General features: G+C 45.8%; 4 protein-coding genes across 7 annotated transcripts; 2 read left to right on the top strand and 2 right to left on the bottom strand.

The window, feature by feature from the left end:
• Positions 1 to 167: 167 nt before the first annotated feature.
• On the bottom strand, positions 168 to 7,151 carry LOC119226333 (sorting nexin-18-like). Its single transcript, XM_037484197.2, has 4 exons — positions 6,322 to 7,151; positions 5,822 to 6,115; positions 4,701 to 5,083; positions 168 to 2,410 (listed from the first exon to the last, which is right to left on the bottom strand). The coding sequence occupies exons 1-4, from the start codon at positions 7,098 to 7,100 to the stop codon at positions 2,184 to 2,186; spliced, it is 1,683 nt and encodes a 560-aa protein (XP_037340094.1). The 5' UTR covers positions 7,101 to 7,151; the 3' UTR covers positions 168 to 2,183.
• A 912-nt stretch (positions 7,152 to 8,063) lies between these two features.
• Positions 8,064 to 12,979, top strand: LOC119226334 (uncharacterized). 2 transcript variants are annotated; one of them, XM_037484199.2, is made up of 6 exons: positions 8,064 to 8,425; positions 9,134 to 9,442; positions 9,616 to 10,102; positions 10,824 to 10,997; positions 11,350 to 11,544; positions 11,678 to 12,979. In XM_037484199.2, exons 2-6 carry the CDS (start codon positions 9,143 to 9,145, stop codon positions 11,983 to 11,985), a joined length of 1,464 nt encoding a protein of 487 aa, XP_037340096.2. In that variant the 5' UTR covers positions 8,064 to 8,425; positions 9,134 to 9,142; the 3' UTR covers positions 11,986 to 12,979. The 2 variants fall into 2 exon arrangements, with proteins under 2 accessions (XP_037340096.2, XP_037340095.2); XM_037484198.2 differs by lacking the exon at positions 8,064 to 8,425 and adding an exon at positions 8,703 to 8,967.
• Positions 12,891 to 17,175, bottom strand: inip (ints3 and nabp interacting protein). 2 transcript variants are annotated; one of them, XM_037484210.2, is made up of 4 exons: positions 17,038 to 17,175; positions 14,139 to 14,220; positions 13,909 to 13,996; positions 12,891 to 13,412 (listed from the first exon to the last, which is right to left on the bottom strand). In XM_037484210.2, exons 1-4 carry the CDS (start codon positions 17,075 to 17,077, stop codon positions 13,314 to 13,316), a joined length of 309 nt encoding a protein of 102 aa, XP_037340107.1. In that variant the 5' UTR covers positions 17,078 to 17,175; the 3' UTR covers positions 12,891 to 13,313. The 2 variants fall into 2 exon arrangements, with proteins under 2 accessions (XP_037340107.1, XP_037340108.1); XM_037484211.2 differs by lacking the exon at positions 17,038 to 17,175 and adding an exon at positions 14,559 to 14,922.
• snx30 (sorting nexin family member 30) lies at positions 15,135 to 24,371 on the top strand. 2 transcript variants are annotated; one of them, XM_037484203.2, is made up of 9 exons: positions 15,135 to 15,793; positions 18,283 to 18,552; positions 19,370 to 19,480; positions 19,574 to 19,732; positions 20,336 to 20,525; positions 21,675 to 21,874; positions 22,106 to 22,195; positions 22,428 to 22,580; positions 23,041 to 24,371. In XM_037484203.2, exons 1-9 carry the CDS (start codon positions 15,668 to 15,670, stop codon positions 23,116 to 23,118), a joined length of 1,377 nt encoding a protein of 458 aa, XP_037340100.1. In that variant the 5' UTR covers positions 15,135 to 15,667; the 3' UTR covers positions 23,119 to 24,371. The 2 variants fall into 2 exon arrangements, with proteins under 2 accessions (XP_037340100.1, XP_037340102.1); XM_037484205.2 differs by having other exon boundaries at positions 15,141 to 15,793; positions 18,334 to 18,552.

Genomic DNA, 24,371 nt, shown 5'->3' on the forward strand with positions numbered 1-24,371 from the left:
TCCTTATTTTTGAAATGATGTATTTGTCACTCATGGACCCTTTTATGTCAGCCTGTTTGCAATGCACTGTGAAGAATTTATTTTTTAATAAAAACGACTTCTTAAAGCATCCTGTGCGTCAATCTCAAGCGCGTGCATGCAATCACCAGTCAATGGAGAGCAATGCCTCAGTCTTTAAGTCCTTTATTTGAATGACTCACATCAACAGGCTGTGCATCTTGAAAGTTGGGGGACATTTGCATAACTCCCCTTTAGCTTTTATGTAACTCAGAAATAGGCCTCGGCCAGCGAAGCCATTCAATAGTGAAACATCCCAAGGCATTCATCTAGATGTACTGCAGATTCAAATGACCCCAAAAAGGGACTCCTATCAAGATACTTTAAACGCTTAGTGGAAGTGGATCTTCCTTTAGAGAGCCGGTGAGCTTTGTTTTGTGTATGGAATCTTTATGAATTGAAACTGAAGCTCAGATTCACGAAGAATTTGAAATGATTTGTGAAACCAGTAAATGAGAAATTGAAAACAGGGAACAAGAGGCAGGTCTAAATAATGAAAAGCCTGCAACGGCAGTAACCTGACCTGCAGACTGGGAACTCTGGTGTCATATATCAGCGGCTGGACTGCTCCTGCTTCGGAGACAAAACAGTGATAACAAAAAAAAAAAAATGATGGAGCAGGTGTTTAGAATAATGAATAATGATAATGTTGAAATAAAACACTAATTAAAAGACACAGAACGAGTCAAATGGAACTATAAATATAAAATTATATATATATATATATAACGTACATTTTTAACTGAAATACTGTTCCCATGGTGTTACATTGACCGTTTTAGGTATTGACTTCATTGTAGAAAATGTGAGGAACACAATCCTATTCTAAACCATGTGAAGTAAAAACCCATGACAGGAATGTAAAGTGTCAATTTTACGAGAAATATTCAATGTAAGCATAGACTTTATATTGATTGTCTTCACCTCTAAGCTTCCCTCTTAGTGACATAATAACACTTTTATTCAGGACCTACAACAAACTGAATTGTGTGCTATGTTTTACAGGTTAGCACATTTGAAAGAGCAACCATTAATCAAGTTACGTCCCTGAAGTTGGAGTGCCACAAAGACGGAATAGGAAAATAAACACGACTTACAACAGGATTGTCTTTAAACTCTTTTTAAATGTAAAAAAAGACTAGAATCACAGAAGAACCTCCAGGCGGTGGCTTCAAACAGGAGGATGTGGATTCGAAGATTTCATGCCAAGAGGCATCCATCAAGTTGCTGTTTCTGTACCCTGAGTCTGACCTCTGAGCTTCTCTCTTACAGGGTAATCAGAAAAACAGATGTGGACTTGAGGTTCAAATAACAAAAAGAACTGTTAGATAGTCTGCCGAAATAAGTTTTAAAATCAGTCGAAGATCAGTTAGAGATTCCATTCTGGCAAGACATAAACTAAAATGCAGAACAACAAAGATATTCATGTCATGATATAGCAAAGATGTGACAGCATCCGAGCTGTGACAGATGTTAGACATCAGAAGTAGGCAAACGCATTCATTAGATTCCAGATTCCACCCATGTTTCACCCTTTCACTATTCACAAACAAACACTTACATTATGTCATGGCCCATCAAAACAATACTGAACAGGTCATTCAAGTAGAGAAAACAGAAAGAGTCCTGCCTTTCAACCGTTAAAAGATCTCGTTTAATCTATTCGGGGAGTTTTGTGCCTGGGTTTCTGTTGTGTTACCGAGTCAGACAACAGACGGTTTCCATAAAGTAGGAAGGCCGTATGGAGAGATCACGTGACCCTGGAACTGGGAATAGAGAGGCTGCCCTGTCACGTCGAGAGGCAGCTGTTTTTAATATCCGTCGCTGGAGATGTGCCTGTAGCGTCAGCAAAATCCCACTTACTGGTACATTCATCAAGGGCATCAAGATAATCCAAGAAGTTATCTTTCCACAGTCCAGTGATCTATATTGTTTTTCAAAAAGAGTGGTTGCCTTTCTTATAATTCTTGATGCAAGCTACATCTAAAACAAATCTCCCATAAAAAAAGACCTGAAGAGGTTCTCCTTTAATGCAAGACAGAACAACTCAATTATCTCGGTCTGGACTTCTCTTCAAGCTCCGCCCTCTTGAAGTTCTACTTCTCCGTTCTCACCCCCATCTCTTCCTACTGGTCGTCGTCGTATTTCTGAAGCGCGTCCTCCAGCTTGGCGGTGATCTTCTGGAAGAAGACGATCTGCTGGCGCAGGTGGTGCTGCATCTGGGAGCGGAAGTCCCGTACGCGCGTGCGGTGGAAGTGCTGGATCTCCGCCAGCGTGGCGCAGGAAATGATGTTGCAGCGGTCGTGCAGCTCGCCTTCTTGCTTCGGACAGTCTCTGACCTTTGTCAGGGCACCTGGAAAAAAACAAAACGCGGTGGAGATCGGTGAAAAGACGAGTTAAACACAAGACCTGACATATATTCCACATTTGAACCCTTTGTTACATTAAGTTACAGAAGCTGACGGGATGACAGCTAGCCGGGAGCAAACTAGCACAACCTCTAGTTAAAGGAATAAAAGGGTGAAACAAACAATTATTAAAGACTTTTTCCAGGATCCTTGAAGTCACCCGACACCCAGCTATGACTCACAATGTACAGTTCAGAGTGACTAAAGCTGGCAGAGTTGGATCCATGTTAAAAAAAGGTGAAAGAGGAACTCTAGTAGTACAGCTCTAACATGGCAGCATGTTACACACACACACACACACACACACACACACACACACACACACACACACGGCTCGACAAACTTAAATTTATTCCCTCTCTTTCTTTCACACACACCTCCCATTTTCTTCTTCTTCTTCCTCTTTCTGGTTAACTCGCTGTATCACTGGGAGGATATAAGAAAAGAGGGAGAAGAAAAGAGGAGGAGGGGAAACTAATCCTGAGACGGCTCCATTCTGCATTCCTGCAGTCCCGGGGCAACGCAGGACAAGAGGCCCAAGAATCTGTGCGCTCATTCAAATCAGATGTGTGTGCTACGGACCTCACAGACCGAACCGGCGATGACAGACGGACACATTTAGGTCAACAAAGCGTTCCTTCCCCAGAGCCCAGCAGCTGCTTTTCTGCTGCAATGCCGTCATGATGTTGCTCTGTGGTTGTTACTGCAGAACTGTTCAGAGCTAAATGACATGGTAGATAGTGGTGGAACGTTGAACCGTGGAGGTAGAAAATACACGCTTATGTAAATTGTGGAGGACTCAGAGACAGAAAGGTTTCCTGTTGCAGCAGTCGTGAATTACTCAAAGTTCATGAGCGATTGAGGAGGAGTCAAGGACTCCCCCGTGTGAAACTCGTAAGCTTAAATTTAGAAATAAATAAGAGACAAATCTCTGTTCCTCTTTTTCTTGCTTTACTGAAAGCAACGCTACTTATGGTTTCCAGAAGTGAAAGAATGAGTGAATGAAGTGTTTTTATGAGGTTCTCAGAAGGCAAGAATGATGATATCATATCCTTAAACACTTGATATCTTGATGCTGATACTGCATGCATGACTACTAAAAATGATCCAACCCAGTTCTGCACACTTATAGTAGCTAGCAGCACTAGCTCAGAACGTCACTAAATCTAGTGAGAATTTCCTAAATATTTGTTAGACGTAAGCTTATTACTAAAGAAATCCTAATCGGAAGGTTGCCTTGAAGTACATCGGAAGTGAACGGTGTTCAAAGTCTTTGTGGGACCTCAAATAATGGGTTACTTGTCAATCAGGAAGAGGATGAACTGCTGCCGGTGGACGAGACATTTGGGATTCAGGCTGGTCCCGTAGCTGAGAACAGAGCTCAGCAGACTATAGGCTGCCTCTAGGTTTGGCAAACGTCAGGCCTTTGGATGCCAAGTCCCTCCTCCCAACCTGCAGGGAACTAACAAGCCAACTCTCTGCGCTCACTCAGCAAGTCCTTTGTACACGTCTGTGTGCGTGTGTGTGTGTGCGTGTTTTCCTGTGATTTCCTGTGAGCGAGAACATGCTCTCACAGTACCAGAGTGTTACAACGAACTTGCTGCTGGTTTCAGTTTTCCACCAAGTTAGACGATTCAATGAAGGAAAACAGATGTTGAAACGAACCGAATGTGGGTCTCGGTGAGTTATCTGCCTTTACATTCACAAGATTAATACATGGGGAGGCTGCAGGCTGGAGACATATTACATTCTTTTGCAATCTACGAAAAAGTCAATAAATATCTTGGTGTTTTTGTTTGATAAGAGATTGTACAGCCAGTTGCAGGAAAGCTGAGAGCGAAGGGCCTGGCGTTGTAACGATCTGACCGCTCCGTCCCCACCAGCTCCATCTGAAGCCAAGCCTTGACCTCTGACCTCCCTGTAAAAAGGCTACGCCATGCATCCGTTTGATTTCTTGCAACGCTGTATCTCGAGGTTTAATGGAATTCCTTTTAGTAACCCTTTTCACTTACTTCATTCTACAATTTCCTTTTTGTTCCCCCCCCGGGGGGGGGGGGGGGGGTGTATGACATGTTTGGCATTCACATCTCACATTAAAAAGGTGGTGACGTAGGTGTGCTAAAGAGACCCCGACGTTAGCAAAGGGATACGATGTGTTTCCAACACCTCCAATTGAAATTACGTGGTTGCAAATGGCCTCACTGAGTTTGCATAACCACACACACACACACTCACCCTTCTGCACGTGGACGATGTCGGGGAAATTGGCCAGGTGTCCTTTGTAGAGGTCCAGCAGGTCAGAAATGGGCGCCAGGTCGTGGCGCGGCTGCTCGGCGAAATACTCCCCCACCGCCTCGTAGGCCTCGCCGGTGTAGGCGATGGCTCTGTTCAGGCCCGCCGAGTAGGCCTGCTGGTCCAGCTCGAACGCCTGCCCGAGGAGGCTGAAGGACTGTCCCACCTTCTGGTACTCCTTCTTGAACCCCGTCATCTGCTTGCGGGCAAACTCGTTGATGGTGGCGTTCACGACCACGATGTTCTCGTCCATCCTCTTGGTGAAGGTCTTGAAGCCTTCGATCTTGCTCTCGACTTCCTGGAGGTCCAGCGGGACAGCGGGAGTGCTGCAGGGCAAGCGTGACATGTGGCGGCCATTTTAGAAGTGGTGGCTTCACTTTGAGAGTCCCTTGTGTTTTTTTCATCATAGCATTACATCACCTTTAGTTGTCGTATCTGTGTTCCACTTATCTCGTGCTCGCTCTCAAGCAAATAAGGAGAACTGATAACGGCGTCTTACTCAAGGGCAAATATTCTCCAGTTCATATCGTTAGGAGCGGGTGGACAAAATAACAGGAACATCTGACACAATATTATAACGTACCCCAGCACCTCAAAAAGTAAGTACCCATCTCTTTGACACACTGTGAACAAAATAAGACCGTATATTATTATTTTACTTCTATTTTTAACAGTGTTGATGTTGTTGTTTTTGTCTGCGTGCACTTTACTCACACTTCTGTAATTCTGTCAGCGTAGCTTATATTTAATCAGACCATGTACTTCAGCTACCAGCCTATACTTCCCTTTAACAATCGGGGCTGGGCTGTAACTGGATCCAGAGGAGTGGTTTATCAAGTGAAAAAGGTCCGTGGGCCTTACTGAAAACCGGATTTGTGTTGCATTGTGGTCTATTTCCTGCCCTTATTGGTGTAGATCTTGGGTTACCTACGCCCTCAACAGTGATTGCGGAATGATCATTGTATTTAAATCTCAAGCAAATCACAGGCTTTTCGGTCAAGTTCTCAATGCTTTTCATGAGCTTGTGATAGGAACCAAGAGCGGTCCACAACCCGGCCTCCTACCTGATGGTGAGGAAGAAATTGGACCCCACCAACTCATCCCTCTCTGCCTTCCTCTTGCCCTGTTTCCAGGCCTTCTCGTCCGCTCCGCACGTCAGGAAATGCTGGAAAACGTCACAGCGCGCCAGCACCGGGTGGCTGGTCATGTGGTTCATCCACCAGATCAGGCCCTTCCTCCGCTTGGAGATGAAGTCCTCCTCGAAGCGGCCCGTGGCCTGCTTCTCCGGCAGGTGGGGGACCGAGATGACCGGGAAACGCTCCACCAGCCGAGCGTACAGCCAGTCAAAGTGCTTGTACCTGCGGGGGGGGGCGATGGAATAGGAGGCAGGTTTGTGCACCGGGAGATTTTGAGTTGATGGGAAGGGAGGGAGAGGGTTTGTTTGTCGGTTAGAAGGAGTGAAAACAAAAGAAGGATGCAAGGGGATCGGCGGGGATCCGGTGAAGAAAGAAGCTTGAAAAAGAGCAAGGAGGGAAGAGGAGAGAAGCAGGAAGCCGGCCCGTACCTGCGGTTCACCTGTACGTTGGTGTGCGTCGGGGTCAAGCCGTACGACATGTAGCTCTTCATGCCTTTGAACTTGGTCTGCTTGGTGGGGTCGTCAATGGTGCAGGTGAACGGGTAGGGGTCCTCCTGCCACTCCGGCCCATGCTTCCCCATCACCACGAAGATCCTGTCCCCGTCCCTCACCAAGGCGGACGCCTCCCCGAGCAGGAAGGCCTCCCCGCCCGACTTCACGAAGGTGGAGAACCTGTTGAGGTTCCTCCCCACGGTCGCCGAGCTCTTGGCTTGTTGATGCTGCTGGCTGCTCTCTCGCCGCCCCGCGGGCAAGGAGGTGGTCACCGGGTACAAGGGGGGCGACCTGCCGAGACCCTGGGACGCGCCGGCGCCCGGGGAGCCTTCGTCCCAGTCGTCGTCCCAGTCGTCGTCGCTGCCCTGGCTGGTGTGGAAGCTCCCTCCACCGCTCCCGCCGCTGCCGGCCCCGGGTCCCCTCTGGGACTGGGCGTCCGGCGGCGGGGACGCGTAGGAAGGGTGGGCGGGCATCACGGCTTTGATTTTGGGAGGCGAGGACAGGCCGTTGTTGCTGGCGGCGCAGGGGACGGGTTCCCTGAGGATCTCCACATAGGAGGCGGGGAGGAGGCCTTCATCCCCCCTGCTGTTCTTCCCCTCCAGCCAGCCATCCAGCTCCTCCTCGCTGTACAGAGTCACCAGCTCGTTCTCCGTTATGGAGATCTCACCCGGGTGTTCGGAGCAGAAGTCGTACAACACTTTGGCCTTCAACGCCATGGTTGTGGTGGAAAAGTTGTTTTTTGGTTGTTTCAATTATTTTTCTTTTTGCCCCCGCCCCCCCCCGCCGCCGCCACCCACACCCCTCCCCACCGGGGATTAAGGCTTTAATAGCCCCAGATGTTTGAAGAACGAGATGACGCAACGGCAGCAACAATTGGGACTATTTTTTGTTGTTGCCACTTTTGTCAACACAAAGAGGCTCGTATTCAAGAAGCGTGCAGGAAAGAAGAAGCAGAGAAACACACGGGCTCGTACCCGACACCCACCTCCTCTCTCCCTCCCTCTCCCTCTCTCTCTCTCCTCTCAAATAGCATTTGTTTCCATGCCGAACTTAATCCGTAAAAACCGTGTCCTCGTGCGAAATCCCGTCTCCGAAAGGACGCTTCCGTTGACACTTGAAAGTTGTCGAAGTTGCTCCGGTCGCGTAGGGGCCGTTGTCCCGCAGACAGGAGCCGGGGGGGGGACGCTTCTTTTCCTGCCTCTCTTGTGGCAGATGCCCCGTCGGCTGAAGGCAGGCGTCCGAACACGTAGCGGCCGGGCTGAGGAGCGGAGGGTGGAGCCCACAGCGAGTTCAGTCAAGTCGCTGGATTCACACATGGAAACAAAGTGAAATCCCGGGGTTTTCAATATTTGAACGTTGGCGTATGAACAATCTCACGAGTTACGTAGCGCGTATTGCGTTGTGTGTTGTAATGCAACTTAAATAAAGAAAACACACACTTGTAGTTAAACCCTGTGGCCTCGGCTGTATTTCCTCACGAAATCACGTTTGAACGGCTCCAAGAATCAAACTCGTCCATCACAATGAAGAAAAACCATTTAATGAATATACAATAATTCCCTCCACAATGTGTTTTGCATATTTGCTAAACACATCTCGGAGGGAATTGAGAAATAAGTAAGTAAATGCTAGGCCTTAATATGGGCAATGTATTTTCTTTACACTTTAACCTCAATAAAAGTGAACATTTCAAAATAAAGACAATATAACATGATATAATATTATTTACACGTTGACCCACAGGGGCCGTTAGAGGTCGGTGTAATCCAGCATTGCGCCGTGGCTCCTCCCGACCAGCAGGGGGCGGTACAGAAACGTCCCCTCCGGATTCCGGTAACACTCTTTGCTTTCAGACAAAGAATGTCGTAATTAAACAAACGTTGTAACGTTACAGCTGATGTGTTATTCATGATAATTCAGCACACATCATTTGCATCAGAACATAACTCATAGTCGCTTCGTTGAAGTCGCCGATACGTTTGGAATAAACGAGGACGTCGTGATGAGCGGCAATGTTTTAAATGATAGTATTTAAAAAAAGGTAAATATAAGGCATGTGACTGATTTATCGCTTTGTTCTTGTGATGAATTGTGATTTGCCCGCAGACAGGCGTGATGGACATAAAGGAAGTCCTCCGTTTGTTGGTTTTATTGTAGTTTTCTCTAAATCTAAAAGTTGTTTAAGTCACTTGTCAGCTGTGTTGTTTTGTGAGTGTGAAACTCTACAGAGAGTTTGGCTTTTATTTTAATCATTTGGCAGAAATATTTTGAACTTTTGTCAATACATTTATAGTGCTGATTTATTATAGAATTAAAACGAATAATTGCCAAATAGGCAATATTGACAATTATCTTACCAACCAAAAATAACTCTTTTCATTGTTGAATAATGCGTTTATTTGCTTAGCAAAATGTCACGTATTTCCTGGTTCCAGAATCCTGAATAAATATTAAGCTTTTTCTTTATCATGACATGATAATTGACTCAACCTCTTTCTATCATCTCCTAATACATTTTAGCAATGCTGGAAACTAAAGATGGTGAACCAAATGAACATACTTGAAGGTGTTTCTGGCATAATGGTAAAAGTGATTCAGTTGAATCGCAAATATTTAATGAGATATATACTTACAGCGTTCATTGGCACGAAAATAGTAAACCTTCATAAGTAATTTAACTTCTGTAGGATTTAAACCACTGCGACAAACCAATCCAACCTGAAGACACGTCCCCCTCTCTCTTCTCCAGGTTCATATCATGTCCGACCCAGTTAAGACCACCTCGGACAGTCTTTGTAAACTGGTCCGCTGGGCTCACAGCCACGGAACCATCTGCGACCTCATCCCCAGCCTGCAGCACCTCACCTGTGGTTCCCATGGAAATGAGCTGACTCCTGAACCTGGTCTCCATGGTAGCAGTGTACCTGTTGCCGTGTGGGGTTGTGCTGCCGGCCACTCCTACCACTGGCCCCTCAGTGACCATAACAACAGCTGGAGAGGCTCAACAAACACCAGCCAAGGCCAGGAAAGGTTTGTTGGAGGTCGCTGGTCCAGTAAGGTTAGTGGAGATTCTAGTTATACCTTTTCTTTGTTCTTGTCTTTATTTGAAAAAAGCTTTGAATCACTGAATCATTCAGTTCACATATTGCAAATGAAATTCATCTTTTGTTAAACGTCCCAGGCCTGACTAATGTCCAACTTCTATTCTACTATCTCATTGTCACCTTAAAGGTGACAGCGAGAGCGTCACGTGACCTCTGCTATGGCGAGGCAGCACCAGTCGGGGAGGAAAGCAGCAGCCAGCGGTTTGACATCGCTGGGTGTGATTCCTCGGCCATGGACGAAGACGGTGACTGCGAGCCTCGCCCATCCAGGAAAAGAGGCGGGGCACCAGGAGGAGCAATAACCAGGAAGACGGTCAAGATAGAAGCGACCTGTGCCGAGGACCACGACGCTGCTGCCAATGCAGCGGCCGCGGACGCCGGTCACGAGTCACTGGCTTCTCGGGCAACAAACACACACTCTCAAATCACGTGCGCACTGTTTCCCAAAAAGCACCTTTCACCCCCCCCTCACCCACTGCATGGGCAGTATCTGGGGTGTGAGAGGTCAGAGGGCCCAGGGACGGAGCCGCTGGGAGGAGGCGGCTGCACGACGGGGAACACGGAGCGGGCCGAGAGGAGCTGCTCCGCCACAGGGGCCACGGAGAGGACCGCGGGTACGGCTTTGTCCTGAGGCTTCAAAAAACCTGCACGGGCAGAGTTCACACCTCAATGCATCCTCAATAGGGCCCGGTCTCAATCAGTAGTGAGGATCATGGGAATATTTCTTTGTGGCTAAAAAAGGAGCAAATGTTACGATATAGCATATGGCAGTTTATTTTTGGCACCATTGGGCTATACATTTCATGATTACCTTTCAGCATAATGTAATTCAAGCAGCCCCAGGATAAAAATAGACTCCTGCATGTCCTCCTGGCTTAGGAAATCTATTGTGTGTCGGGATACTTTGGCCAATCCCCCAAGAAGTGAAGAGATGGAGCTTGTTCCTATTGGATTATGTGCAAATACAGACATGAGGACCAGTCCCTTTTGGGAAAATATCCTGCAGGAAATTACTATTCCCGCACTGGTAACAACTAGGAAAACAAAGAAATATCAGCAAAGTTTCTTAGGAAAGAAAAATAAATTACAATATGTTGAAAGGTTTCAATGGCATTTCTGCCCAATAACACAGAAATGAACTTCCTACCCCTGATTTAATTGAAAATAAGTTGACACAAGCATACATTACACAGTATTATTACGTGTATGTTACATGTTATAGTATTGTTTATTACATAAATCCAATATATAAGGCTATCTTACCAAATGTTTGTGGGCAACTTCTTTTTACTGACTGCTGGGGTTTCTTTGTTGCGTTCGTATGCGTATCTGCAGGGGAGCAGGACGAGCTGGAGACGCTGCACGCGTTACTGCGTGCAGAACGCAGCCGTAACCAGCAGATGACGGACATCATCTCCGGCCTGAAGCAGGACAAAGAGCTCCTGCAGAATGAACTCACCAAGAAAGCGGAACTCATCTGTGACTTTCTGCAAGACAAACTGCGGCCAGGTGGGGCCTGGTCTGAAATGTTCAGGTGAATTCAACACCTGAACATTTCAGATAACATTTCTTTCTGTGGAAAAATTACAATTTAAGGTTGCTCACCATTGTGTGAGCGCTTTAAGGTTGCTCACACAATGGTGAAGGATATTTTGATAAAATAAATACTAACAGTAACAAAGATAGTACTGCAATAGTAAATTAAATGACCAGTTTCTACAATCTACAATCTAATGTTTTTTAAACCTCTACAATCAACTCAAAATGTAGATGAAATGACAGGGAAAAAATGTTTATTTTAGACCTGTCATTAATATAGATCCATATTAGCTGAATTCACTTGTCCTATTTCTGCTACTAGAAAAGAGGTGGCCTTGCTGCTCCGACCCGATGGAGGCGGGAAGTTCACACGTGCCCTCTTCTGACGACGTGCAAGGGGTCGATTCCCCGATGCTGTTCGACTCCTTTGAGGAAATGGAGCTTCACCCTCTGGACCACGGCCAGCGCACCCTGAAGAGCAAGAGAAGCCGGGACGGAGAGAACCCGCGCGTGAGGAGTAAGGACACGACACAGCGGGAGACTTGTACAGCCTTAGAGTAGTACGAGTTGTTAACACTAAGCACGGCACTTGTCTTCCTTTTCACGCGTTCTGATGTGTCTCTCTCGCTGTCCCCCCCGTCCCCCTCCAGTGAAAAACGTGGCGGGCGTCATAGCGCGCTACGTGGCGGCCCTGCAGGAGTTTCGCCGCAGCGTTTCCATGAAGGTGGCCTTCGACCGGGTGGGCGTGGACCGCAACACAATCTCCCGCACGGCGGCCATAGCCGAGCTCAGTCTGGCTGCCCCCGTGGTGTTTGACGCCATGGCACCGTGGGACGAGAAGGAGGAGACGCTGGCCCATTATGCCCACCGCTGCCGACAGGCCATGGACGACGGCATCAAGGCCAAGATCAAAACCATGAAGGCAAAAGGCGAACTGCTGCCCATAGTGTCGAAGTGACTGACCGCAGCGGCCGAATCTGAAGACCGCAACGCATTCTTCACGTAGGCCTACGTGTAAAAAAAAAAGGAAGCCCACCCCTGGAGGCTTGGATAATGAACCTTCTGAGTTTATGGTCCTCAACAAGTTTCACGAATTGTATGACTTTCTGTTGTAATTCTAATTTCCCTTTTCACAAAGCTGTATCATTGTGTGGTCAGTGGTCACGTGACACTCAGGCTAAAGTTATACTCGAGTGGTTGAAAGAAAGAATAAGCTCTTGTTGTCAGCTTCTCCGAGCCTGTCATATGAAACAGTCATTGTAGCTGAGGATGCATTATTACCCCGTTTTAACAACAAAACAATAACAAGGGATGCGATCTCCACATGCCGCTACACCAAATTTGACCAGGGGCGAAAAGTTTATTGTGAGGGGGGGGGTTAATGGCTCTTATCAACACCTTACCTTTAGCCCCTTGATGATGGACCCCACCCATTATGAAACTTGGCCTTCACCTTCACACTACACTTTCCTCTAAAGTTTCATGGCTGCATCTTGCACGGTTCCAACGCCATCGAGCTGAAACTAGAGAGTCCGCGTTTAGCCATGACGACACACATATAGACTCACATGGGGGGAAATAGCCACTAGCCACTTTCTGATTAAATGGCATCACTTTCAAAGTTTCAGTCAATAGTCTGATCAAGAAGTTGTTTTTTTTATGCATGTTGCGTGGATTTTTTTAGGTCTGTCTAATAGTATGAATTGCATTGTGAAGTTAGACATGGATATTCTTTCGCTTCAGAAAGGAATACATTCGAAGTGAGGAAACATTACTACTCCTAAATCCTGTGTGAACATAGCGGTTCTTTGCTGCTAACACCATCTTTTTATATTTGCAAAAATAAGAAACTGAAATTCAATATCTAATTGAATGTAGCAATTTTATTATCCAAATGTTGAAAAAAAAAAAAAGTAAAACCCTGACCAAAAGTGTTGTGGATCAATGCTGTGAAACGCAACAAATGCAGGATAGCGATTAAAGTATTTCTGTAATCTTGTTTTTTATCCCTTGTGCCATTTCACAGGTTGTAACACAGCTTTCTGGAACCTTCTTGCTACTTATTTTGACAGCTTCCCTAAATTCAGAAGTCAGCCTGTTGGTCTGGAAAATGTAAAAATGACAGATACACACTCTCCTGAGATCGTTTACGATGGGACAAACGACTGTCCATTAATAATCAAACACTTAAAAGAGGGAGAGTGGGAGACGGGTGGGTCCGGTGTGTGTGTGTGTCGTCTGAATGTGTCGCACCGGGCGGCAGGAGGACGACGTAAGGTAAAAAGGTCAAGACTCAGGCTCCAGGCGTGGAATGACTGGGAGGATGAGGTTCCCAAATGAGGAGTCCTGGGTGATGAAGAAGCCCGATGAGTGTGTGTGTGCATGCTGCAAGAGAAGACAGTCGGGAAAAAGTTAATACTGACCAAAAATCACCATTTTATATTGCTATTAATTGAACAATGTTTCAGCAATTAACATGCTTGTAGCTTGATTTTGGGACATTTGGACAGAGCTAGCTAGATTTTTTTCCCATTTCCAGTTTTCATGCTAAGCTAATCTAAGTCTCTGTGTGTAGCAAAAATGATTTCCGAGACTTTAATCAAAGCAAATCGCAGTGTTAGTGCACCAACTACCAAGCAGTGTCCACCAAGCCTCTTCATAGTTCTTTTGGATGGTTAATTTGTCTTGAAACTTCTCTCTCCTCCTTGTCCTCTAAAAACTAAACTCCATAATTGCTCTGCAACTAAATGTAACTGAGTAAATGTATGACTAGGATGAGTAACTGAAGTATTGATTTGTTCTATTTGTTCTGCTGCATGTTTCTGTATGTGAAACTTGTGTGGAATAAAATCAAGCTGTGATTTGGGTCTGACTGTCACACCTGCAGGGCAGCTTTCTGCTGGGCAGCGATGTGCTGCTGTTCTGCGTTGTCCCGGAAATCCTTCAGACTCGGTCTGGACAGCGAAATGCTACAGGAGGAGATGGAGAGTATTGACAAACAAACTATTGATATACATAGACTATTCCAATGCTTTAGTGCCTCCATAAAAAGGTTCCTCCCGAGGTTGTGACTGATGCTCATGATCCTGAATATCTGGATACTATCCCTACCTCGCTCCTGGGGTGCTCAAAAGCCGTCTCCTCTCTTTCTCCAGCTCTGCCAGGATCGCCACTCGAGCCTTATTTGGGACGGCTGGATGTAGAAAAACAGTAAGGGAAGAGACAGTGAGAGAGGGATGCAACAATATGCATTAACTAGCGTCACTGTATTCATCTACAGATATTTTGAACCCCAAATAATAATCATACATACATATATTTTTTTATTAAATATTTATGTTTTTTCCAGCTTTTATATTGGTGTGAAATGAACATAGAATGAAAGACAATTAGAGCTCGATCAACTCCCTCTGCGGGAACCAGAGAGCAAAACATGTTTACGGGGGGCAGATTTCGATGCTACGCCCCTGCAGTTACAGCGAGATAAAGACAAAGCCCTCAATAACGTTTGTCCCGAAACTAACGAATTACCTGGTCCTGGAGGATTAGTAGCCATTTCCATACAGGTTGCGAGAGGCAGGTCAAAGTAACGAAGAACTGAAGGGCTTTAGGAGCTGATGGTTTACGTTTTATTTGTGTTTCCTTCCACCCAGCTAATGTTGCCCTAGTCTATAACGCAATACGATAAAAGTCCCCCGGGGGGATATCACACAAACTGGAGCTGGATAAACTACACAGTACTTGCTTTTGTAACAGAAACGTTAGCTGAAAGTTTAAAATAAGAATAAAACTCCTGCTTATGTACGGGTGATGAGTCGCATTTTACTTCTTGAAACCAAGGACCGGTTTGTCCGAAAGATGGGTTAGATAGTGTTAAACACGAAGAGGTGCCACTCTATTCTATTTCCGGTATTCAAAAGAGTAACCGATGAGAACCGGAGAAACGGCACAGATGACTAATAGACAAGAATGATAAGGTAATTTATATAAAGATAAAAAATAATGCTTTTATTTTGAGTCCAAGTCCAGTGCATGTAAATTGGAATTCAAATATATAATATAGAAATACTGAACAAAAACTACATCACATTTTATTATGCTTTTATTGTGATGATCATCAAATGTTTTAAAGCCGACAATTAACTGCTTTAAATGACCAATATTTGAGTGTTAAATATCGACTTTTGGAATAATAGTTTGATGAATATTAAAAAAAAATCTTAATTTGAAGTGCAGTTGCTTACAGCAAACCGTTTCCATTTGGTTCACACTGTCTGATCTTTGACATGGTGCTTTCTATGTTAAATACATGTTAAGCAGTACATTACAAAAATAAGCAGAGTTAGCGTTTCAACAACAGTTCATTCATCTTCTAATTAGACGATCTTTATGGTTCCATTAGTTGCCTGTTGGCACGTGATGCATGTGTTTACATCCGGGTTCGTGTACTGCAATTTCCGGAGCTGCGCATTGGGAGTCAGCTGACTGTAGTAACCAACCAGCGGGTGTAACAGATCAACTGAAGAGACACCGAAGGGAGAAAAAACGCCTTCCTCTCTATACTTTTGCGTATCAGCAGCGGAGAACCGGACAGCCGTTGTCCCCAGAAACCCGGCCACGTCTTTCCGCTTTCCCGCAGGATGAGTGTTAGTGCTCCGAGGTGCATGGCCAGCTCGGGGCAGAAGCCCATCGCGGAGATCCTCCACCCGCTCTCCGGCGCCGAGGAGCAGCTCTCCGTCACCGTCAGCGTCGTCGGAGGGGACAAGGTACGGTCCGCCGGGGCTCATCCGGGACCCGTTAGAGATCACCCGGTGGGTGGAGGACGGTTAACCGCAAAAAAACGGTGCACTAATCTGTTTTCAGTCTGACCCCGGTACTTAAGGATAAATGCAAGTAGCAAAGTGATGGAAGTTTAGCGGAGGAAACTGGATCAATGTTTATTATTTCTGTTTGCTTTTGAGCACGTGACCGTTTGAGCTCTCTCCACCGAATCCCAGTTTCCTGAAAGCTTAAACCCCACCAATAAAACCGTCTTTGTTGGCTAACGTCGTATAGCTATCGTCACAGTCAACAATATAAATATATATATACACCGAGCAAACACAGCTCTGATTCTTTCTGCATGGCTTCTTTAAAGAGTGACACACAGCTGTTGCATTTATTCTCGCTGGTAAATGATGCTGTGATTCATTCTTCAATATAATACATTTTTGTAATTCATCCATACCATTATGGAAGCCAATTTCCGCCATTAAAAAAAAGACAACCAGAGGCAAAAAAAATATCCTCCAAACTAATTGAAAATGTGAAGAGCCTCTCTGTTTGAGTCATAGGCATAGTCATAGTTTGATGCCCCTGACCCAGGTAATAGTCTGTCAACACGCTTCAATAAGAGTGGAAGAACATGGGTTTGGGGACAAGTAATTGCTTTTTGGTGTGGAGCAGATTTTTTTTCCAAAGGATTTCTAAACAGGGCATTCTTGAAAATAAGTTAAAACCGACGAATCAACCAGTGAACACGATCAATTTCGGCACATCCAGTTTTAACATCCCTTTCTTACAAATCCCAGCAGGTGTAATTGGTAAAATAATATCTTGAATGTAATGTAATATTGGTTGTCTAACCTCCAGCTGTTTTGGTCTCCGGGTCCTGGGAGCGCTGGCTGTAGTTATCCCATTTCCACAAGTCAAAATGTCTCCTGACGAAACAGTCCACCAAGATAATTTAATGTGGACATAATGAGCAACATCGTAGCATTCTTTTAAAGCTATTTCTCAGCTAAAGTTGTCCATTATGTTTTCAAATGTTTTAAGCCCTGAATTGCAACATTTAAGCTCTTCACAGTATTACAATGACAAATAAAACCCCAGTTACACCCGTTTCCTGCTCACAAAAATAATCACATATTAACATTTAATTAATGTTATTATATTTAAATCAGCGCATCTACCAACATCGCATGAAAACAGATGTGGTCTGCCCACCTCGGTATAATATTTTCTTCCTTACCTCCAGTGTGTGGCTGTGTTGCGGTGGCCTGGTTGTTCATTCACAGTGGTGTAATGATGCAACTTAATGCAATTGTGTGAACTGTGATCACCAGTGCAAGTTGGTAGCGGAGTGTAAAAAGTGCATGACCAATGTCAGCAGCTTGTGTGTGGGTGGGTTACTGTAGCAGCGAGAGAGAGAAGGGCTGAGAATAAAATGTGTGTGTAGAGTTGCATGGTGTGAAAGTAAAAGAGAGGCTTTTTTAAATGATTTGAAAATTAATTAAATTCACTCCAGGCATCGAAACATTGTGTTTCAGCAAAAGCGATAAAGGTTGAACATTATGTGCTTTCCACACTTACACCGTGACCTGGAAATAAGTTCCTTCCTCCTGTGATGCGAGATGTTCCTGCAGAGGACTGCTGTGAAGTGTTTGCCAAATCAAATGGGGCTGAGAGGGTTGTTTCAAAGACTTTTTGGTTAGTTTTAATTTAAAAATCCAGTTTTAATAATGCAGCCCTACTGACTCTCCCTACCATCCTGTTGCAGTGGTTACAAATAAAAATATTCTCTTCTAAATGTGAAGCAACAGCATTTCAATCCGATGTAGAGATCTAATTTTTTTAACTCCAGAGGTTGTCCCTTTTTTATTATAGGAGTAAAACTTTCCACAGCCTCCACCTTTTTCTAGTTATTTGCTTTTTATAGTTCTTATGACCACTTGCTGTGTTTGGATGGAGCCTGTGGGTGAAATTGGTTGTTTGCTCCCTAGTTGCTACAATACAAACCTCTAAATTGTCAGAATAAGTATTGGAGCGTAATATTTTCATGGACCTACCTGCTGTTGAAGAGCGTCATCTTGGAATCATCTGTATATAGTTCTGTATCTGTTTGATTGTGGTCAGATCTGTGTTTGTAGAGCCAGATGCTGATGCAACTTATATAGGAAGTAATGCATCATCTCTTAATGGAGAAAAACAAGTTATAATAGCAACATTCCCTATAAAAATCTATAAGGAATCTTTTTTTTTTCTTTTTTTCAGTCGAGCAAGGGTATAGCAAGCCAATTTTTTTTGTATTGGGGCTGTGGAAAAAGTATCACCCACTGCACAAAAGCTCAATTTTCCCCCTCTCGTCCATCATTAAAATTAGAGCGTCAGGCGCAGTGTCAGACGAGGTGCGCAGCAGCATCAGCAGCCTCAACAAGAGCCCCGTTGACGGAGAGAAACAGCTGGATTACCAAACTATCAGGTCTTTTGTTCCCAGCGTCTCCCATCGCAGCATCTCGGTTTGATGTCACTGTCCCCGTCCGCGCAGGAAGCGGCCCTGACCAATGGCACGCCGGTGGAGACGTCGAGTCCCGCCTCCACGTCGTCGCTGTTCAACAGGCTGCAGCTGGACGACGATCTGGACGCAGCTGTCCGGGACCCCTACGTGGAGACCGCAGAGACCCGTGACTTGTTCGTCACGGTCGACGACCCAAAGAAACACGTGTCCACCATGGAGACCTACATCACCTACAGAGTCTCCACCAAGGTCTGCTATTGGCCGGTTTCATGGGGACACTGCCCACTTGGGGTTCTGTGGACACCAGGGTCAGAGTGAAATAATGGCGGGAGGAGGGGGGGGGGGGGGATCATGGTATTTGTTTACCATGTTTTAGCCAACCCTAAACAATTACTTACCCATTTTGATTCTTAAAATGAATATCGTTTTGCCATTGGGAGTAGGTCACCCAGCACGGAGAAAAAGTAGTCTTCCTTTTTGTTGTGTTTCATGATGTTTCATGATCTTGACACAGTAAGTCAAATATTGTATCCCAGGCGGGTAGGAACAGACAGGACTCTAGTTAAGAAATCCCCTCCCTTAGTCTTCCAATAAAACCCCATTTCTATTCCACAGGGGAGATGTATTCAGGGACTTGTGTTTACCAGGTGGATCCTCTGTTTCCCCCCTCCACATCTATCTGCTAGTAAACAGTGGGACTAAACCCGCTCTGACCTTCAGCAGGTAACCGTAGCTCCGGAGGCCTTTCCGCCCAGTAATGAAAGAAAGCGATGCGGAGGAAGACGCTGCTAGGAGCTGCAGGGTTGCGGCCATGACGACAGTTGCTATGTGCGCTGTGGCGCTTCAGTTCGGAGGCCGTAGACAAATATCACAGCCCGCTATGAACACAAGTGTTAATTGAGCGCACGCGGGGGGGGGGGAAACTGTCTTCTAAACCAGTCTTGTAATAGAGAGAGGGAATGTGTGTGTGTGTGTGTGTGTGCGTGTGTGTGCAGTGTCAGCTATATTTCAAGGTCGTTAAGCGTGTATATTTATGCTAAATGGGCTGTGCGGGCTCTGTCCCCAGACGTCACGGGTAGAGTTTGACCTGCCCGAGTACTGCGTGCGGCGGCGCTACCAGGACTTTGACTGGCTGAGGAGCAAGTTGGAGGACAGCCAGCCGACCCACCTCATCCCTGTAGGTGAAAGGAGCCACAGCGCGCCCTGGCGTCCGTTTTCGTCGGTCGACACGCCCTTCGATTCACTCTCTGCTTCTCCTCTTCCTCTCCAGCCGCTGCCGGAGAAGTTCGTGATGAAGGGTGTGGTGGACCGTTTCTCAGAGGAGTTTGTGGAGACGAGGATGAAAGCTTTGGACAAGTTCCTGAAGCGAGTTGCCGACCACCCGGTACTCTCCTTCAACCCGCATTTAAACGCTTTCCTGACTGCCAAGGTGAGGCAACACAAAGTCTGGAATTTCACCTTTTGATTATTCTGGGGTTTTTTTAGAGGAAAGACATTATTTCTCACTATGATTAACACACGGGGTAAATTCTGGTTAGTCAGTCATTGCTTTTCCTGTCACATGTTTGCACACTTTTCACTTTATTTAGCACCTCGTTGTAGTGTACATAACATTTTTGTTTTATCTCAGCGGTGGTGTTTTAGTACAATGCATTCCCACAAAATACAGACCCTCAGCTTCCTTTTGTGTGGTTGCTCTGGATCTGCTATCAGATCAAGACCTCAATGATCCCAGTGAGTTAGAGTCTGCTATAAACATACTAGATCCATATAAAATAGGTAACAAAATACTTATCAGGAATCAAACATAAAAGCAGCTGTGGGCGTTACAATTTTACGCACATTAACTGTAGGGAAAAAATGGACTAAACATTGGATTAGCTAATTATTAACGATACATTCATCCATGAATCACACAATGTGAAAAACAAGCTTGCTAACATCTGTGTTTGAAATTGAACTTCATTTGTGGGCCGTTATCTCTCCCCGTGTGTGTGTGTGTGTGTGCGTGTGCGTGTGCGTGTGTGTGCAGGACCTGAACAAGCGTCAGGGTCTGGCCCTGCTCACCAAGGTGGGCGAGTCGGTGAAGCAGGTGGCCGGAGGCTACAAGCTGCGGGCGCGGCCGCCCGAGTTCTGCGCCATGGGAGAATACCTGGACACCTTCAACCAGAAACTGGGAACCATCGACCGCATCGCTCAGAGGATCCTCAAAGAGCAGTCGGGTATTAGAGCAACACTGATAATAATAAGGTCACTTGTGTCACCTAGAAGTGTTTGATTATTTTATTATGGGGGTTTTTGATATGCAACTTCGGTCCCTTGCAAGGTCCAATAAAACCGAGTCACCCTTTAAATGTTTGAGGGCCCAGCAGATGGTCACAAACCAGTTTATTGATTGTAATTGGGCAATAAAGAGAGATATTCACGAATTAAACCAGAATATGACATAACACAATCAATACAATGAAAGACAGAGAGCCTCGTTGAACTTTTTATTCTCTTTGAGTCCTTTCTGGTTGGAGAGCTGAAGCCACTTCTTCATTATTACTACTTCTCGTGTATTTTAGGCACCAGGAAATGACGTTTTATAACAGTTTTCCAATGACCTACGCTCTACTGCTTCTCTCGGGAGGCCTGCTTATTGGCAGCTGTTTTGTATCTTCCCAGTTCCATTGTGCTTGTGGTCAGCTGGTGGTCAGCTCATTTCATGCAAAGGTTCGGTCTTTGGCTTGAAACTAGCTGGTTTGGAATTCATCAGCAGTATTGACTCAGTGCTGTTGTTTGTTTAAAGTACCCCTTACCCCCCCTTCACAGACCTTTGGCGTTGCGGTTACACGGGTGATAAGTGCAGGCCCACCTCCTGCATGACATGTGATCTTGTGAGTTCCTGACATCTGCCGCGAGAAATGCTCGACGTCGCCATCTGTCCGGGGTTCAGTGTCCCAGTCTGCAACCATGCAAAGCACCTTGTTTCCATATTGGAGATCAAATGGAATCTCTGGGAACTGTAAAAAAGCCGACCTGCCAGCTGACAGTGTAAAAGAAAAAAAAAAAGAAAATGCAAATGTCGCGCATGCTTGACTAAGCAGCACAGTGACAAGGCATCGCCCTCTCTCCTGTGTAATGCAGCAAATACACATTTTCCAATTACACATGCCAATCACTCCATGTCACCTGCCAGGAAAGAGACGTTTTTGCTTTTTATTAGTTTTTCAGTTGAGCTCCACCCTCAAATTGGTGCACAGATTATCCGCATGCCATTAAGAAGTATGAAAAGGGCTGCATCTTTCTTTTTTTTTCTTTCTTTTTTTCCTGTTTGCTTGTCTAACAACAACCACCACCACCTCCTCCTCCTTTTAAACCCCCACCAGAGTACCTAACGGAGCTGCGCGAGTACGGCACTGTGTACTCCAGCTGGGTGGCATCGGAGGGAGAGCTGCGGCGCCCCCTGGAGGGTGTGGGCGGCTGCGTGGCGACGTGCTGCGGAGCGCTGGAGGACCTGGGTGAGGGCATGAGCCAGGACTTCCTGCCCGTGCTCCGAGAGTACATCCTGTACGTGGAGTCCATGAAGGTGGGTGTATGTTTGAGAGGATTCGCAAATCATACCATTCTGATCTGTTTAGGTTTATACGCAGCGTCGCCACCTTTTTGGAATTCTAGTTACTATACTTTCCCTTTGGGCATCTCTCAGCGGCGTCATGTTGTCCGCTCACATCCTCTTCAATTAACACCTCTCGCTTTAATATTTCCCTTGTTGTTTTTTTGCAAAATGTAACCGTGGGTGCTTTGTGGTTGATTGCAGAACGTTTTGAGGAAGCGAGACCAGAGCCAGGCGGAGTACGAGGGCCGACTGGAAGCCGCAATGTTGCGCAAACAGGAGGACCGAACGCCAGTAAGCCGCCTCCTCCCCCCCCCCCCCCCCCCCCCCCCCGTCTGAATGTGTCACGGTGACTCCGCCGAGAAAGAACTGCGCAACGTCTTCTTCACTTTGTCATGCTTCCCACATCTCTAACGCTGCCCTCTCCTCCTCCAAAACCACCTAGACCCCCCCCCCCCCCCCTCAAACCGATGTATAATGTTCCCTGAACGCCCCTGTAGCCGTAGTTGTCTCTGTCTCTCCGTAGATGCCAGTGGAGGTGGAGAAGTGCCAGGACAAAGTGGAGTGTTTCAACGCCGACCTGAAGGCGGACTGGGAGCGCTGGCAGAGCAACAAGAGACAAGACTTCAAGCAGCTTCTCACCGGCATGGCCGACAGGAACATCCACCACTACGAGAAGGTACCCGCAGCATTTCATCTCTTTTTGGGGGGGACGTGATGCTCCTGTAGTTCATTGATCAAAACACTTTATATACGGGTTGGAAAAGAAACTGATGATATTATCTGTATTAGCTGCAATATTTTTTAAAAGCAATTATTTCAAAAGAGATTCTGGTTTTCCACAATCACATAAAAGACCCACAGTGTGAGTCGGGAACGGTCTGTTTTGCTGAGTATCACAAGCCCGAGTGGCGTGAGCGGGGCCTCTAGCGAGTAGCTTTCCTGCTGCCGTGGCAGAAACTCAATTTATAGGAGGGTAAAGGTAAGAGAGAAACCACCACGGCATGGAGGCGGTGCGAGTCGCTCTCGGCTCATGTTGTGTCATTAGTCAAATCAGAGTTGGTGCCCTGATCTATTGGGTGTAGTACGCTGAGCAAACTATATATTTTTTGCATAACCCCCCCCCCCCCACTCTGCAGTGCCAAGCAGCGTGGGAGTCGCTTGTAACCGTCCTCCAGGACAAACAGACTGGGGACAAAACCAACGAGACGAACTGAAACATCTCCTCCTAACCACCACCCCCTGAATAACCCATTCTCTAATGCCAAGGAAAAGGAGGAACCAGGCAGAGGACTTGAGCTGCAGGACTTTGCCCCCATTGTCCACATTTGACCCTACAAAGTAGGTAACCGATGGTACATTCTAGGACGTTTGGGGAAACGGGTCAGACCTTCTTCGTTTTTTTTTCTTTTTTTTTCTCTGTGTTTTTTCCTTCTTTCTGAACCTTTTCTACTAAATATTTCCTAATGAACCCAGTTGCCAATTGCCACTGGTGTTTAAGCTCGGTCTCAGATTTTCCGCCTGCTCTCGCTGCGTTCACATTGAGCCAAACGTGAAGGATGACTCTCCAGCGTCGAAGGAAACCAATAAGGTCACGAAATGTGAATTATGAAGTAATATCTTGGAGATTAGTTTGTTTTTCCTGCCAGGATGTAAAACCTTTTCTAAAATGTAACGCTGAAACATATTTGGTATGTGAATTGGAAACATCTCACACTTCATTTAAAGGATCTACTGGTTGTTCTTGCAGGTTTCATCCTCTTATACTGACCCTTTTCCAAGAGTTCATAAATGTTATGGTTTTTCCTGCTCTGCCAGCCAACATTGTTGGCATGAAATTCCTCTTGCAGGGACTTAAAACCAACTGTTATCCGAGCCTTTGAGATTGTGTTCAGCCACAAGAAGCAAAAGGGCGGAGAAGGTTCACAAAGCGAAATGTCAGTAAAAGCAAATGAAGCAAAGGGACATTATTGGATGTATTTTTGATCCACATCTTTAGATGAATAGACACAACACAGAGCCAAAGGCCTCGTGTGTGTTTGTAAGAAGGATGTTGAGCTTTATCAGGGAAGCGGTTTGTGCTTTTGTAGCAGCGCCGCCTGGTGGTTTAGATGAGTACAGCTCTCATATTTTTGCAAACGGCAGCTTAACAGTGTGCTGCTCCTTTCCTGCTGCCGCCATTTATTCACCTTGATTCTTGAAAAACGCTTTAAGTTAGTCAAGGATGCTAAACGCTCAATCGGGACGATTTACCCAATTAAACACCAGAGGAAGTGGAAAGTATCACTTTAAAAATAAAAACATTTTTTTTGTCTAACTCTGAGTGAAATGTCCTTTTCCTGACAGCATTCCTAAAAGTTCAATAAGCTTTGTCTTGAAAGTCTTAAAGGCTTCATACGATCTAGAAACGTTTTGGTTTAAAGAAGAAGCTCGTTTTGTCTGTGTCTGTCGTGACCCCCCCCCCCCCTCC

The sequence above is a fragment of the Pungitius pungitius genome, chromosome 18 (genome assembly GCF_949316345.1).
Source record: "Pungitius pungitius chromosome 18, fPunPun2.1, whole genome shotgun sequence".
Classification (NCBI taxonomy): domain Eukaryota; kingdom Metazoa; phylum Chordata; class Actinopteri; order Perciformes; family Gasterosteidae; genus Pungitius; species Pungitius pungitius.